Source organism: Globicephala melas, chromosome 13 (assembly GCF_963455315.2).
Source record: "Globicephala melas chromosome 13, mGloMel1.2, whole genome shotgun sequence".
NCBI classification, from domain to species: Eukaryota; Metazoa; Chordata; class Mammalia; order Artiodactyla; family Delphinidae; genus Globicephala; species Globicephala melas.
This window is the reverse complement of record NC_083326.1, coordinates 17,800,834-17,817,194: the sequence shown is the minus strand read 5'-3', so window position 1 is coordinate 17,817,194 and position 16,361 is coordinate 17,800,834. Positions and strand designations below refer to the sequence as shown.

Below are 16,361 nucleotides of genomic sequence, written 5' to 3'. Positions count from 1 at the left end.
CCGTATCCCCTGCATCGGCAGGCGGGCTCTCAACCACTGCGCCACCAGGGAAGCCCCGCTTATTTTGTCTTAGAGTGGTCAGGTTGACCTCTTACTCAGGGGTCCCCAATCCTGCCTCAACACCCCTCTCTACCCAGAGTATTACGCTCATCATTACTCAGAAATTTACCATAGTGCCACTTACTGTTTAGCTAGTAATTAAATCATGACATGTACACAAAACCACAACCAATTTTTTTTTTCTGACACAATGATATCTCTTTGAAAATGTCTGCAGATGTAAGTCTACACACTTTGAAAAGGAAGATGGAAACAAAGCTTAAGGTCTCAACAAATTTGCTTAAAGTTGATAATAATGAGTTTATAAAGGAGTGAAGAGAGCATTCCACTATTTTCAGAAGAAGAAAAAAAACACTAGTAAACAGACATCATATCTGAGCCGTCTCCTGTAAAACACATAGCTGCTACTCTCATAGTGTGTTCGTTTTCTTTCTGCTTAATCTTGTTGTAGAGTTGACTTAATTTAGCAATCAAATGGGACAATGAACAACTAAATTAGGCTGTAATTCTTGGGAAAATCTTGGCTTAGATAGCGATAGGCAAAATTCCTTTGCTAATCTAGACAGTCATTACTTGATGTTGTTAATGTTGTCATTTGGGAAATCGTGCTATCCCATGCTGGGTGTTATTAGAAATGGAACCTAAACTCTCATAAATCCTTCTCCTAAAACTAGTCCATGAGAAGTACATGGAGGTTGATTTTTGAACGAAAAATGATTCTATCCCCACAATCTCACCCCAGATCTCTGTTGATTTGGTGGTAGCAATCTTGGGAGATTTTCCCTGCTCAAAAGACAACAAGAACAAGTCATTCTGGAGAAGGAGCTCTCAGTGGACAATAAGAGCTTCTATAGCTAAACCAGTTTTGCTGCTAGAATATGTATTGGTCAGCATCTCTCTAAGGAACAAAGAGGTGATTCCTCTTTCTAAACCAAATGCTCTACTCCATACAATTTTGCAAGCCATAGATATTTCATTAAGCCTTTATTTATATGCTTCTGTCTTTAGTCACTCCACTTTTTTCTTTTTTTTAGTTGAGATATAGTTGATTTACAGTATTATATTAGTTTCAGATGTACAACATAGTGACTCAAAAATTTTATAGATTATACTCTATTTAAAGTTATTATAAAATATTGAACATATTCCCTGTGCTGTACAATGTATCCTGGTAATTTATTTATTTTATACATAGTAATTTGTACCTCTTAATCCCCTTCCCCACCTTGCCCCTCCCCCTTCCCTCTTCCCACTAATAACTACTAGTTTGTTCTCTATATCTATGAGTCTGCTTCTGTTTTATTATATTCATTCATTTGTTCTATTTTTTAGATTCCATATATGTGATAAAATACAGTATTTTTCTTTCTCTGTCAGTCACTCCATTTTTCTAATTACCTATTTTAATGAATGTAATACTTATGAAAGTCCTGTAAAACATAAATTAGATAGAGAACCAACAAAAATTTTATATAGTATTTATAATATGAAATCTTACATATTTCTCTTATGTTAAAATATTAATTTTTCCTATCTCCCTTATAGAGATGTCTTGTAAAATATTACTGTGGTGGACATACTCTAAGGGACATCCAATGAGTCATACCCTTATATAATCCCCTCCCCTTGAGTACAGACAGAAACTGTGACTTCCTTCAAACCAACAGAATATGGCAAAGGTGAAGGAATTTTGCAGATGCAATGAAGGTCCTAATAAGTTGACCTGGAGTTAATCAAAAGGAAGGTTATCCTGGGTGGTTCTGACTTAATCAGGAAAGCCCTTTAAAAGAGGGTCTGACCCTTCCCTAGAGTCAGAGACTTGAAGCAGCCGAGACTCATGTGTGTGTGTGTGTGTGTGTGTGTGTGTGTTCCTGGATTTGATGAAGTGAGCTATCGTGAATTCTGCCAACAACTTCAGGGAGCTTCAAAGTAGTAGATCCTTCCCTAGCTGAGCTTCCAGATGAGAACGCAGCCCAGGTTACATCTTAATTTCAGCCTTGTGAGACCCAAAGCAAAAGCCCAGCTAGGACATGCCTGGACTTCTGACCTACAGAAAGTGTGACATAATAAAAATGTGTTGTTTTAAGCTGCTGAGTTTGTGATAATTTGTTACACAGCAATAGAAAACTTACACAATAACATTTAAAATGATTATTTGTGAAGCACCACTAGCATTTCCTTTAAAGTTAGGAAAAAGTCAAGGATGACTACTCTTGACACTTTCAACATTGTATGGGAAAGAGGCAAAGATATGGCTCTTTGCAGATGTTGTCATTGTTTATCTAGAAACTCCAAGAGAGCATATTGATAATCTATTAGAAACAACATGTCTGGCAATTTAACCTACATATAATCCCATGGTTTCCTACTTATAGACCATAACCAGCTAGAAAATATGAGAAGAAAATATACTACTTATGATGACAACAATAGCACAATAAAATACCTTAGAAATAAGCCTAAAAGAAATGTTCAGAAACTATCTGAAGAAAAAAAATGAAACTCTACTAAGAAGCATACAAGAAGACAGAAAAGACATCACATGTTTCTGAAACCTGAAGGAAATTCAATATTTTAAAGATCCCCATCTGCCTTAAACTAATCTATCAATTCAGTTACAAAATCAATAAGCTTTTTAGGTGGACCTTGACAAAACGATACTAAAGTTAACATGGAAAAGTAAATATGAGAAAACCTTAACTATCTAGAAAATTATTGATAGCTAACATTTAGTGGGTGTTAACCATGTTCCAAGCCCAGTTCTGCCATATGCTAGTTTCATTTAATTCCCCCATTAGACAGGTAGTATTCTTTCCACATTTTATAGATGCAAAAATAGCAGCTTAGAGAGATTAAGTAATTGCCTGACACTTGCTGCAGCCAAGATTTGAACCAAGCCTTCTAGCATCAGAGCCTGAGCCCTTGGCTAGTTTTCCATTCTGCTTAGGGTGAATCAGGCAGGCAGCTCCACAAGGTACTGTATTACAAAGCTACTGTCATAAAAACAGTTCTGCTGGCATAAGAGTAGGTGGTGAAAAGGACTATTTTTAGAACTCAAGATTTCAGACAAACAAATCCTTGTGAGAAATTGGTATATGATAAAGGTAGCCATTCAAATGAGTAGAGAAAAGAAGGATGTAAATAACATTGGGGGAACTGACCACCCATTTGGAATAAGTAAAAATAAAACAACAAAACCAGACCCTGAGCTTAATTGTTACACCAAAATAAATTCCAGAGCGGTCAAAGATTTAAATGAAGCAATGAAACCTTGAAAGTACGTGAAGAACACACAGGTGTACTGTGGTCTCCAGTAACCTAGTAGTGAGTAAGGTTCTTCTAAACATAGCAAAAAGAAAAAGAATGATAAATGTGACTATATTGAAACTTATATTCTCATACCCAAAACAGGTAATACCTGAAAGAATAAAATGGGAAAATATTTGCAACACATATCACAAAATATAAAATTCCTTAATATACAAAAGACGAATAAATCAGTAAGAGAAAGATGAAAAGATGCACACTACAGTAGAAAATTGGACAAAGAATTTAAATAGGAGTTCGACACAAATGGGAAATGCAATTTTAAAAAAATCTCTTGTGGAGAATTTAAAATATACAGAAAAGCAGAGAAATTGGTCCAGTGAACACCCCCTCACACCCTGCACTTATTGACAGCTACAATGGTCAACAGACCATCTCTTGTTTCACTCATAACACACGCACGCACTCTCCCTCCCCCCCGCCAACCTACCCACTGCTACACTGCATTTTTACAAAGCAAGTCATTTCATCTGTAAATATATCAGAGAGTATATCTAAGGCTATAAAATGCTGTTTCCTATTCTATTGGTAAAGATCAATTAATTGGAATTTGAGAGAGGGAGAAAGCTGAAAAAACTATAGCTCCTACTCTGAGAGGGAAAAGGGAGTTTTGAGAAGAGATCAAATATTTTCCACCTTCCTTCAACAAGTAAGACACTATCAGCCAAAATCACTTGAATACTGAATCCAGCACAAGAGCAAAGGAGACGTTCTTGGAGAAAACGTTCAGGAAGGGACTTGGGTTGAGCAGTTTGTACATATGTACATTATCTGTGGTCCAAGGACCCACAGTCTGGGGGATGATGTCTTAGCTTGCAAACTTCTAGAGGGCAGGCACCTCACCTTTTCTTCTGAGCTGATGCCTTAGAGAATATTCACCTTAGATAACGCGTGATGAAGAATGGTTGCCTTAGTCCACACGCCCATCCTCACAGGGCTGGCTGATGTTGATAGGTCGGTTCCCACACCCACCTATCCAGCCGGGACTCTCTGTAGCTTCATATGAGTAAAAGGAACAACAATAAGTGGGAAAGGGCTGGGCCTCCAGGTGACCAGCACATTCAGAAAGGTATGCTGCCTGATATGGAGAACAGGTTTTCTGCCTGAGATCCCCGATGAGTCACTTCCTTCCCATGATCAGCCCAGTCAGTGCTTTGCCTTCCTTACTGCTCTGTCCCAGGGCAGGGAGGGAGCTGGTGACACAACAAGCAGAGACCTGACTCCTGAGTGGACCTGAGCAGGTTATGCATTTCCTTTAAGATGGTCTGAGATGGGTTTGGTCCCGGATAGGCTGGGTGTGAGACCCTGTGGAAAGACGAATCCACAGATGCCACCTACCAGCCAAAGATCATTCACAAGGAAACTTCATTTTGTTTAACACACCTTGGCTCCTTAAGCACATACTCTGTGTGTATATGTGGGGAGTGAGGGCATGGGGTGGGGGGAGGGGGTTATAAAAATGAATAAGATGAGGGCTTCCCTGGTGGCGCAGTGGTTGAGAGTCCGCCTGCCGATGCAGAGGACACGGGTTCGTGCCCCGGTCCGGGAAGATCCCACATGCTGCGGAGCGGCTGGGCCCGTGAGCCATGGCCGCCGAGCCTGCGCGTCTGGAGCCTGTGCTCCGCAACGGAAGAGGCTGCGACAGTGAGAGAGGCCCGCGTACTGCAAAAAAAAAAAAAAAAAAAAAAAAAAACAACAACAAAACAAGAATAAGATGAAGTCTTAGGCCTTGGTGACCTTACAGTCTAGAAAGAAGGAACACTATTCAGGCGAGGCTAACAATTTCTGAGTATCTGTTATGCTCCAGGCACCGTATTAGGCACTTAGCCTGCATTATCTCAGGACAATTCAAGGTCCCACAGTGCTATGAGTTCAGAGAGGTTCTGAAGGTGTCTTGAGCAAGCGACATTGGAACAGGCACTAGAAGAATAGGTATGATTTTAACAGGTTGAATTGGTGAAAGCAATTGAGGGAAGGAGGATGTATTAATTAAAGTCCAAATTGCAGCTGTGCTTCAGGAATGGGGAATATGCTGTTTGGCTCTGCAGACTCTGTTTTCTAAAAGCTAAGACTGTCGCAGTAGCCTCCTGCTTCACCTTCCTGCCTCCTCTCTCTCCCTGGTCCCTCCTACAAAAACAACTGCGAGATTCATCTTCCTAAAACCAATACAGGTCTCCCCCACTTTTTGAAAATTTGCTTTGTGTCACTTCGCTTTTACAAAAGACCTGAGTTAGTACTTGTTTTTGCTAACTGAAAGAAATCTGAAGAGGATTTTTGCTTTTACGGAAAAATCAGGAAAAAATATAGTTCAGTGTTTGTTTCGCAGTGAGTTACAGAGTTACCACCACGGAGAGTGGCACCGCCAAACTCCTTCCCCGGAACTACACTCAGCATCTCAGCATGGAGCAGCCATCGCTTTGAACTGTGTCTGTGAGCCCCTGTGCTTTATCTCGATTTATTCTGTGTGTCTGTTAGCAAGATGTGCCCTAAGGTGATGGTTTCTTTGCTTTACGCCATGTTGGCTTATGAAGCTTTCACAGGAATACTCTGCTTTCGGAGAGCAAGGGAAACTTGTTATCTGACCAAGTCAGGACTCTACTAGCTACTTTCTTCTAAAAGGAACAAAGTTAGGCAGGGAGGGAAAGAGGGACAAAGCGGGGGCGGGGAACTTTTCAATGAATCCTTACTCCCTACAGAACAAAGTCCAGACTCCTTATCTCCAAAGCCTTGAACACCTGGCAGTGCCCACGGGTGCCATTTTAGTTTCCTCTCCGGTCACTCCTTCCCCGCAGCTCCCCTACATTCCAGCCATCCCTCAAACACGTCATATACTTCACCCTTCCATGCCTTTATTCATGCTTTTCCTCTGCCTGAAATGGCCTAGCCTCTGTCAAAATCAGTTTTAAGATTTGAAGAGTCAGTTTAACTGATACCTTCCCTAAGAAATTCCTAACCACTCCTTCCAAATTCAGCATTCTCCCTTCTGTGGTACCACGGTGTGTCCTGCCTCTGTTCTAGCACTTGTCACCGTCCATCTTCTGATACTGGACCCCAAGTCAGGTTCCCTGGGTTCAAACTCCAGCTCTGCCACTTAAGAGCTGCATGGATTGGGGAAATTCTCTCTCTCTCAGGCTTGGTTTCCACATCTGTAAAAATGAGATATTTAAGATCTACTTCACAGAATTAGGAAATGAGAAAATATATGTGAAAATACTTTGTAAACCATAGAGAATATAACATTTTTACACTTACATATTTAAACATGTTACACTGGAATGACTCAGTTCTTCCCTGCTAGGTCTTTCTTCCCTGCCTGTCTTTTTTACCTACACATGCTGTACTTCACTTCTGATACTTCTGATCACCAAATACTGGAAGGCTTTTCCTCACACCAAGCAATTCTCTGCGACACCAGGTGGGTGGTTTGCAATTTGATTCAATTCTGACATTATCTACCTGGAGAGAGTGTCAGATCCCACAAGTTAAGGGCTCAGTCCCACAAGACTGCCACACACACACACACGCACACACACACACGCACACGCACACGCACACACACACACACACACACACACACAGTCCTCGGATGCCAGTCACAAGACAGGGATGCTACCTGTGCTTCTGACCAACTGGCTATAGATCGGAGGTTACAATGACCCCCTCCTCAGGTTCAATTAATTTGCTAGAGCAGCTCACAGAACTCAGAAAAACATTTTACTTGCTCTTACCGGTTTATTATAAAAGGTTATGATAAAGGATACAGTTGAACATCCAGATAGAAGAGATGCATAGGGCGAGGTATTTGGGAAGGGGCGAGGAGTTTCCATGCCCTCTCGGAGCCCATCACTCTCCCAGCACCTCTACGTTCACCAACCCAGAAGCTCCCTGAACCTCATACTTAGGGGATTTTTATGGAGGATTCATCACATCACATAGGCATGATCGATCATTAACTCCATTTTCAGCCCTTCTGTCTTCTCAAGAGGATGGAGGTGGGGGGGCTGAAAATTCCAAGTTTCTAATCATGGCTTGGACTTTATGGTGATCAGTCCTCATCCAGGAGCCCACCCAGCATCACCTCATTAGAACAAAAGACATTTCGATCACCCAGGAAATTCCAAGGGTTCAGGAGCTCTGTGCCAGGAACCAGGGACAGAGACCAATATATATTTTCTATTTATCTCACACACGTAAAAGGTAAAAAGTTTCTATTCCATTAGAAGGTAAGCTCCCAAAGAACAGGACTTTTTAAGGAAGCATTTTATTTAAAAATAATATTTACAAAAGAGTTGCAAAGATATAGAGGATTCCCATATATGCTTCACCCAACATCTCCTACTGTTAACAACTTAAATAACCATGGTATACTTATCAAAACTAAGAAATTAGCATCGGTATAATACTATTAGCTAAAATACAGACTTTATTCAGATTTTATCAGTTTTTCCACTGTCTTGTTCTGTTCCAGGATCCAGTCCAGAATCCCATATTGCATTTAGTTGTCAGTCTCCTGCAACCTGTGACAAGTTTCTTAGTCTTTCCTTGTTTTTTCATGACTCTGACATTTTTGAAGTGCACTGGTTAGGTATTTTGTAGAAGTTAAAAAAAAAAACTCAATTTGTATTTGTATGGTACTTTCTCATGATGAGACTGAGGTTATAGATTTTTTAAAATACCGCAGGTGACACTCTCCTCATTGCATATCAGGGAGCACATGGTATCAACAGGACTTATTACTGTATTGGTGATAAAAGAGGAATTTTTGACTCTTTGCTTCATATCCAGCACCTAAAACAGCCTGGCACATGGTGGTACTCAACTGTGGTACTCAAATGAATTCTCTTTTCACTATTACATGTCTTGCCTTCCACTAAATTGTAAAATCCTAAATGGCAAAGACCACACCTTATTCATCTTTGTAGGTTCTTAATGCCCAGTAGACTTGTCTTCAGTGGGTGTTCAGTAAACATTTAGGGATTGAATTGAAAGGTAAATTGGAATCTGGTTGTATCTTCAGGCAAAATCAAGCTTGAGAGTCATTAAGGAACCAGCGACTTATTTTAAGCAGCTCAGTTAAATAGTTTAATATTTATTAAATGTCTATTATGTGCTGATATTCTAAGGGCTGGAGTCCCTATAGTATTTTATCAGTAACTGGAAGGGGACAGAGTGGGTAGGAAGGAGAATTGATAGACGCAGGCAGAGAGAGGGCTTTAGCTTTGAGCCTGCATGATGGAGATTTGGTGATATATTATTCTAAGGAGAGATCAGAGAAGGAAGTTTGGGGTTTAAGATAATTAATATGGCTCTTAACGTGTTGAATTTTTCTTGTGGGAAAACCCTATGGTTTTTTGGAACTCTCTGGGAGGTAGCTATAAATGCTGGGCAGAGGACAGAGCAGGCTAGAAATTTAAATTTGAAGCCATTTCTATTCTATCGCTACCTGGAGCCCAGGAAGGGGATAAGATGAGCAGAGCTTGAGTAGTGAGAAAGAAGAGGACGTCAGACTCTTGAGGAAATTCTGCCCTTAAGAGTAAGAAGGGGAGAAAGTGAAGAGGTTAGAGGAAGGACATTAGGACACTATCCGGAAGAGATTTCAAGAACTGGGTATTTGACAATACTAAGTAAGAAGCGAGGGAGGGAAGTTCTTTATTTAGGAGACACCAGATGTTTGGAAAGAATTAGGGAATGAGAGGGAAGTAAAACGTTGGAGTGATTAAACATCTATTTCGCTTTCCTTTGAGAAGCTAAACTATGAAAGGAAGAAAAAAAAGAGGACTGTGCCTGCAAACAACAGAATGCTGGAAAAAGGTCTTCTTTTAGTTCTGCCACTAATCCCTGACATCTGTGGTCCCGCATAAAGCACTCACCTGCTCAAGCCATTAACCTTCCCTGTAACGTTAACTGGAATAAATAATATCTGATCTAACAGTTTCACAAGACTTGTGTTCAGAAGCCTGCATCCCCACCAGACTGCCATAAGCTCCTTGAGGGCAGCGCCATACATAACTTTTATTGAAATTCTCGGGGCTTCCTAGAGCCATGACAATAACCATTGAGAAAACGCTTGCGGGATGAAGTGTTCGCTTATCACTCTGCAGTGCGCCTAACCGCGCAGCACTAGCATTCTCCACAACCCTGAGGTAGGTACTTTAATTACCCCCACTTTACACAGAAGTAAATGGTAACGGACCCAAAGTCCCCAACCAGCGGGTCTTGGAGACGGGATAACATTTTTCACAAAATTGACAGAGCATTCTCCATTCTCCGTCAAGTGAAAGAAGCCAGAAACAATAACTCATCTCAAAGGATAAGACTTCCGTAAAAGGAAGAAAAGAGTATAGCACTCAACCCCAAACGGTCTCCCTGCCCCTAGGCCGGAGCCGCAGTACGCCTGCGCCTGACTTCCGCCAGGCCTCGGCTGGCTTAGTTCGGGACTGGGTGGCGCGCGTGGTGATGACGAAAGCGGAAGTACTGAGGCTAGAGGCCAGACGAGAGCCCGGAGGGGCTCAGGGTTGCGGAAGTTTTGTGAGGGTTTGGGGGGCCGCTGGCTTTTGGAGCGCAGTGTTGTTTTGGAAGACGTTCCGGAAAGGAGGCCGCCGCTTGAGGTCCAAGAGCCAGCGGCCTGCGCACGTTTGGGGCAGCTCCGGGCTCGACTCGACGTTGCCACTGTAGGTTTCCTCTGCCCCCGTTCCTCCTCGAGGAACCGCCTCGTATCTCCGCCATGGCATCCACCTCGAGCAACCTCCAGGTATCGCCATCCTCCCGCCCCCTGGAGAGCCCAAGCCAAGGGGAGGCGCTGGGCGTGGGGTGGGAAGTGGGGGGCGGGGAAGAGGGAGGAAGCGGTGGCGCGCCGGCCCAGAGGCAGGTGGGAGAATCGGACGCTTTCCGCATGCTTCCGGGGTTTCCCAAGCCCACTGGCTTTGTGGGACTTCTGACTTTTGTTGAGGATTTTGTTTTTGTTTTTCCTTTTCAAACCAGCCGAGTTTGAACCGAGCTGGGCAGAGCTTTGAACAGAGGCACGAACGCTGCAGTCAGTGTAAGGGAGAGAGGAAAGAACATAATGTATCCAGTGCATTACTCTGGACCAGTTGAAAATAGGGTGATTCGAGTTCTCTCCTAGTTCCTCAAGCTGGTGTAGCAAAGCCTTTCTTTTCGAGCTGTCAGGTGAATAGAAACGTGAGCACAGTCTCAGAATCTGAGGAATCCGTGAATTCATTGAGCTATACGTTCAGGTGCACGCTAATGGCTCCCAAAATATAGTATATAAATAAGATCATGGAGTTTTCTTAAACTCCTTTGTGACTTCACTTTCCCACCCCTACCGCAGTGAGTTCAGTGTTTTGTACATAAAGCATGTAATCCTGATACTTTAGACTTAATTGCTAGACCTCTGTGGAATGGAATTCATGGAGATGAGAAATTTTTCAAACAGTGTCTCCCATCCCTAGAATGGATCTGGGGCTTCAGTGGAGTTTAGAATATGACTTAACCTCGAGAGCTCCAGTCCACTAGTCAAGTTTGGGACAAAAGAGTAGCGTGAATCCCTGTATTGAATCTTTGTCTTGATCTTGCAGTTGAAAAGGCTTTTGTTGAGTGCCTGGTATAGGCACCTGGGATAATTAATAGAGGATCTACTGAGCCCAGGATAATTGATCCTGAAGAAAAATCACTGAAAGTAGACTGATTTAAATCGAGATCAAATTTTCACCAAAAAGGAGGTGGGGCACTTGATTGGGACTTTTATCTTGAAAATCAACCCAAAAGATTATGAAAATAAATGTTTTATGTCTTTAACAAAATATAATTGCAACGTGACTTATTTCTTAGAATAAAGAATAAGTCATGTGTTGACTTATGTGTATTTTTTCCAACAAGATTTCATTAAACTAAGATGCAACAATCTTCACTTAATATTAGTTTTTTGTAGCCCCATTCAGAAGGGGTTTTTTTGGTAAATGGACTTGGAAAAAGTATTGGTCATTTGATAAAACTGTTGTTCCTTTGAGGATCAAAGGTGATTTCTTTTGAAATGCCTTGTTTTCATCCTTGTTGGTTTGTCAGTTAACTGCATAGTTTTATTCCACCATCTTTAAAAAATGTTTTTATTGAAGTTTTATTGATTTACAATATAGTTTCAGGTGTACAGCATAGTGATTCAGTATTTCTACAGATTATACTCCATTAAAAATTAACACAAGATAATGGCTGTAATTTCCTGTGCTATACGATGTATCCTTGTTGCTCATCTGTTTTATACATAGTACACCAACTTTTATTTGTCAAGAGTTTGCATGTGATTTGGGCATTCTACAATATAATTTTCATCTATTTACTGATCATTTTTATTTTGCAACATTTGCAGTTTCATTCTGTAATCCTTTGCATCATATTTGGATTGGATTGTGGATGTTCTTCAGTGAATCAGCTCGAGATTGACCCATATTAAAGGCATAATTGATAGTGTTAAACAGAGGGAGAGATAATGAGTTATACTTTTATCAGTGGTTGGGTCACAGATGTGCTTTCTCATTCAACCTTTTCCACCTTCTAATGTAGGAAATTTGGATGAAGAATATTCAACTAACGAATCGATTTCTCACTGAACAAGGCAAAATCCCCATAGCCAGATGCTTATAATCAAATGGAGGCATGCAGATAACTAAAAATCAAAATAAAATAATGCAGTAATGCTCTAATAGAAGTAAAGGTTAGTGTGAGAGGGCAGAAAGGAAGGGCTTGTGTAACTCTTCAAGGATAAATGAGAAATGTTCCGCAGAGAAGATGATGTGAGCTTAGATAAGAGTGAAAGGTACTGACACTAATTTTCTGCCTGGTGTTTGATGTGATCTCATTTAGTCCTCAAAACAACTCTTCAAGGTATTACTCCAGTTTCACAGTATAAGAAACAAAAGCTTATTAAGTTTATGATTTGCCCAAAGACATACAGTTAATTAGTATTGAAGACTAATTAGTATTGAAGATTAGTTTTGAATCCAGGTCTATCTGCTTATAAGTTTGTGCTTTTTCACTATGAAGTCATGCCTTCTTGGACAAGAAAGTGGGATGCATTCCAAGCAGAGAAAAACAACATATGCCTCAGTCTAGAAGTGTAATAAACCTCGCAGAGGGTCGGGAGAAACTGCAAGTTCATTGTGTATAGAACTCAAAGTTTACGCAGTCCTGAATATTTACTTTTCTGAGTGTCTACTATGTCATGCATTTTGCTACATGTTGGGGAATCATAAAAGAAATGTATCATCCTTGATTTCCAAGGGCTTATATTCTGACGTGAAAACATCAGACATAAAGGGACTACTAGGATACTTTGTGACCTTTGGAAGGATGTACAAGAGGCAGTGGAAATTTAGAGGAAGCAGAGGCTAGGCCTCCTGGGGGTGCTGGGAAGGACTTTGCAGTTGGAAGACCACAGTGACTGTGCTGAGTGTTGGACAATGGGATAGGGTATTCCAGGTGGAGAGCACGCTGTACACGGAGGTATGAAGTCTGAGCCATCTGGGTTGTCCCTGTAGTTTGGTGTGACGGGAACGGAGTGTGCCAGGTGAGGGGTCAAGCCTAGTTAAGCCACATGACAAGGAGCAGTGTGTGCTGCACATAGGTGATTGGTCCCCATCCTGCTGTCAGAGGGGAGTCAGAGAAGGCAGTAAGCTCACGTTTTTGTTTTAGAATGAAACCATTGTGTGTGTACAGGGCACAGCTTGACAGTGGGGATTACAAGAAGAGGTGGCACATTTGGAGCCAGGGTGGTCCTGAACTTCAGGGGCTTGAAATGCTTGTGGGGACAGTCAGGTAGAACTGTCCATTGAGCAGCTGGGTACATATGTATAAAACTTAGGCTAGGCTGGGAATAAGGATTTGGGAGTTAGTAGCAGAGGTGTGGCCATCTTGGAAAGTTTATAGAATGAGGAAAGACAAGGACCAAGGCACAGACCCAGTGGAATATCAGCGTTTAAGGAGAGAGAAAAGGAAGCCTGAAAAAGAATCGTGACATAGCCAAGAGTCAAACCTGGAGAGGATGGTGCGTTGATGGCCAAAGGAGGCCATGTGAGGTGTCTCTTACGAGGGCTAAGTTCTCACCTAGTGACCCATAACTAGATAAGTGAGAGATCTTGCAGTCGAGGGGCAGGAAGCATTGCCGTGGGAGGAATCAAGAAACCGAGATGAACTTCGGGTTCTCTTTGGGGCTTTGCTGTGGAGGTGAAGAGGCAAGTATTGAATAAGATGGTAGCTACATGGGAACCTTAGAATTGGGGAGAGCTGGTGTGTTTCTGTTGGTGTTTTGTAGCTATGAGTCTAAGGTAGGACTTGCATACATTTTTATGCTAAAGAATGCTCCCCCAAAAAGGGAAAGGTTAGGTTGGGGAGAACAGTTGAGCTGTTAAAATCGAGGGGACTGAATGTCTGAGGAGGAAGGTAGGAATGGGCTCCAGAGCACCAGGGAAAGAATCAGCCTTGAAAGACAGGGGCTGGGACAGCTTTCCTCCTGAGATGGGTGGGTCTGGAATTTACCCAGTTTCCCAGGGTTTTCTAGCGTGGGCACATCATGGTCTCCTAATCTGAAAAGGACAGTCCCAGATGTTCCCAGCCTTTGTGCCTCCATATCAATGACTGGATCCTGGCTGACCCTGAGATTCAGTCAGTCTTGTGCCAGCCTCCAGATTATAAAAAAGCCAGTACAACAGGCATGACTCCTGTCCTCGTGGAGCTTATATTCTAGTGGGAGAGGACAGGCCAAAACAAAACAAAACCCACATGCACAGAAACAAGCCACTGGAAGGATTTTAAACAGAAGAGTGGCGTGTTTTAAAATTGAATAAATTTGGGAATCATCAGCCTGAAGATAATCAGCTTCAGTCATTGAGAACAGCTCACATAGGGAGGGAGGAAACAGAAGGACGCCCGAGCCCTGAGGAGCCCTGATACTTCAGCGTCAGGTTCAAGAAGGAGAGTCAGCAAAGGAAACTGAGCAGGAGCTGTCAGCGGCGGGAGGAAAGCGGGCAGAGGGCAGCGCTCCAGAGGGAAGTGATGCTGCTGTAGAATACTGTCGAGAGATCGAGGTGGACGCAGAGCTGGTCTTTGGATCTGGCACCACAGAGAACCTTGATATGAGCAGATTTATTGATAAGGTAAGGGACAGAAGCCCAGATTGGCAGCTGAAGGGTAAGGAGAAAAAAAGGAACTGGAAAGAGTAGAGACTGCGCTGGTGAGGTTTGGGTTCTGAAGGTAGCAGAGAAGCAGAACCAAGCTGAAGGGGGTTTTAGTGTCAGGGCTAGCTGAAGGAGGGCTGTTTGCATGCCTGCAGTGCAAGTCCCCTTCCTTGTGAAGCTTCCCTGTATACTAAAGGAGATGGCCAGTAAGTGAGTATGCAGGGGAACAATGATAAACACAGCAATGGGATAGAAGTGCAGGGTGAGGGGAGGGCTGAGATCAGGGATGGGGTGCAGCCTTTGAAATAGGAGAGGAGGGAGGGCCTCTCTGAGGACTTGGCATGTGAACTGTGACTGAAAATGAGACCCTTGTGCATCCATCTGGGGAAAGAGCAGGGAAGAGTGTTGTGGGCAGAGGGGTCCTAGTCCACAGGCTGCCTGAGTGAAGGAGGACTAGAGGGTTTCAGGTGAGACCCAGACAGAGCCAGGGCCCAGGTAGATCATGACCCAGCATTTGGGATTTATTGTTCGCAATGGGAAGCCATCAAAGGGTGCCCTTCACTGGTGCTGTGTGGACTTCCGTATCAACTGTGGAAGCAGGCTGACCGCTTCGAGGAGGCTAGGCGGTAGGTTTGACAGATGTGATAGTGGATTGAGCTAGGGTGGTAGCGATGGAGACGGTCAGGGTTATATTCTGAAAGAATAATTGGCACTCCCAAACCATGCAAGACATGGTTAATTTTGTTTCAAATGAAAAATGCTAACAGAAACAAGGGTGAAGTGGAGCATTCATCAGGGGAAAAACAGATGCATATCCTCCAATCATCATCTTCGATTAAAGGTTTAACATGTGCTGTCCAGTATGGTAGCCACATGTGGCAATTTAAATTTAAATTTTACTTAAATAAAACTTAAAACTCTTCAGTCACATTAGCCAAAAGTTTCAAAAGCCATATGCTCCCGTATTGGACAGTGCAAATACAGATGCATCCATCATCAGAGAAAGGCTGCTTTAAAGTGATTGGTACCGTATTTGGAGCTAGATTTTTAAATACTGACTGTATGAGTTTTAACAAATGTCATTTTGGTTCCTAAAAGAGGGCTGACAGCAAATGAGGGGAATGCATAGCTGAAGAGGTGAGTGGCAGGCACAGCAATTGAAAATAGCATAAGAAGGAAACTATAGCCAGAAAAAGGAAGAACTTACTTCTGCTACATGACTTAGCCTCTGAGCCTTCTGGATACATTTTTATTAGACCAGGTACACCAAACCACCGGTTGACCAGGTGCTGTGACTCCACCCTTTATATCCTGCTGAGTTTACCAAACTTGGAAATTTAGCTCCAAGTTCAGGCTATTTGAACTGTCAAACATGTACTGCTACATTTTATCAGTTCTGAGACACACCATTTATTTTTCTTCCCTCCTGCCACAGCAGAGGGAAGGCCTCTTCCTCCCATTTATCCCATCTCTATGCAGTCCATGAGCAACTGCTTCAAAATACAATATTTTCAACATATGATTAGTTTTTGGATTATTTGTATAATTTCTTATCTTAATTGTATGCTTATTTTTAATATAGCGTAGCCATGATTATTTTTTTCTACTGGCTCTTATTTCTGTTGAATAGTTTTACTACCTAAATTAATACAGGTGGAATGTTTCAGTAATCATGCTTGTTCTTAATTTGTATGTGTGTGCATATTTTAAAATATTAAAGATAGTTTTCTTAATGAAAATTTTATTTTGAGATGATTGTAGATTCACACGCAGTTGGGAGAAATAATACAGAGAGAGCCTGTGTAC

At 42.1% G+C, this 16,361-nt stretch overlaps 1 protein-coding gene across 1 annotated transcript in view; it reads left to right on the top strand.

Moving 5' to 3' along the window:
• Nucleotides 1–9,857: 9,857 nt before the first annotated feature.
• VPS4B (vacuolar protein sorting 4 homolog B) overlaps nt 9,858–16,361 on the top strand; it is a 31,572-nt gene continuing 25,068 nt past the window's right edge. Inside the window, exon 1 of the mRNA XM_030868124.2 lies at nt 9,858–10,138. Coding sequence (XP_030723984.1) covers nt 10,112–10,138 — 27 coding nt within the window. The 5' untranslated portion in view covers nt 9,858–10,111. The remainder of the gene's footprint in view (nt 10,139–16,361) is intronic.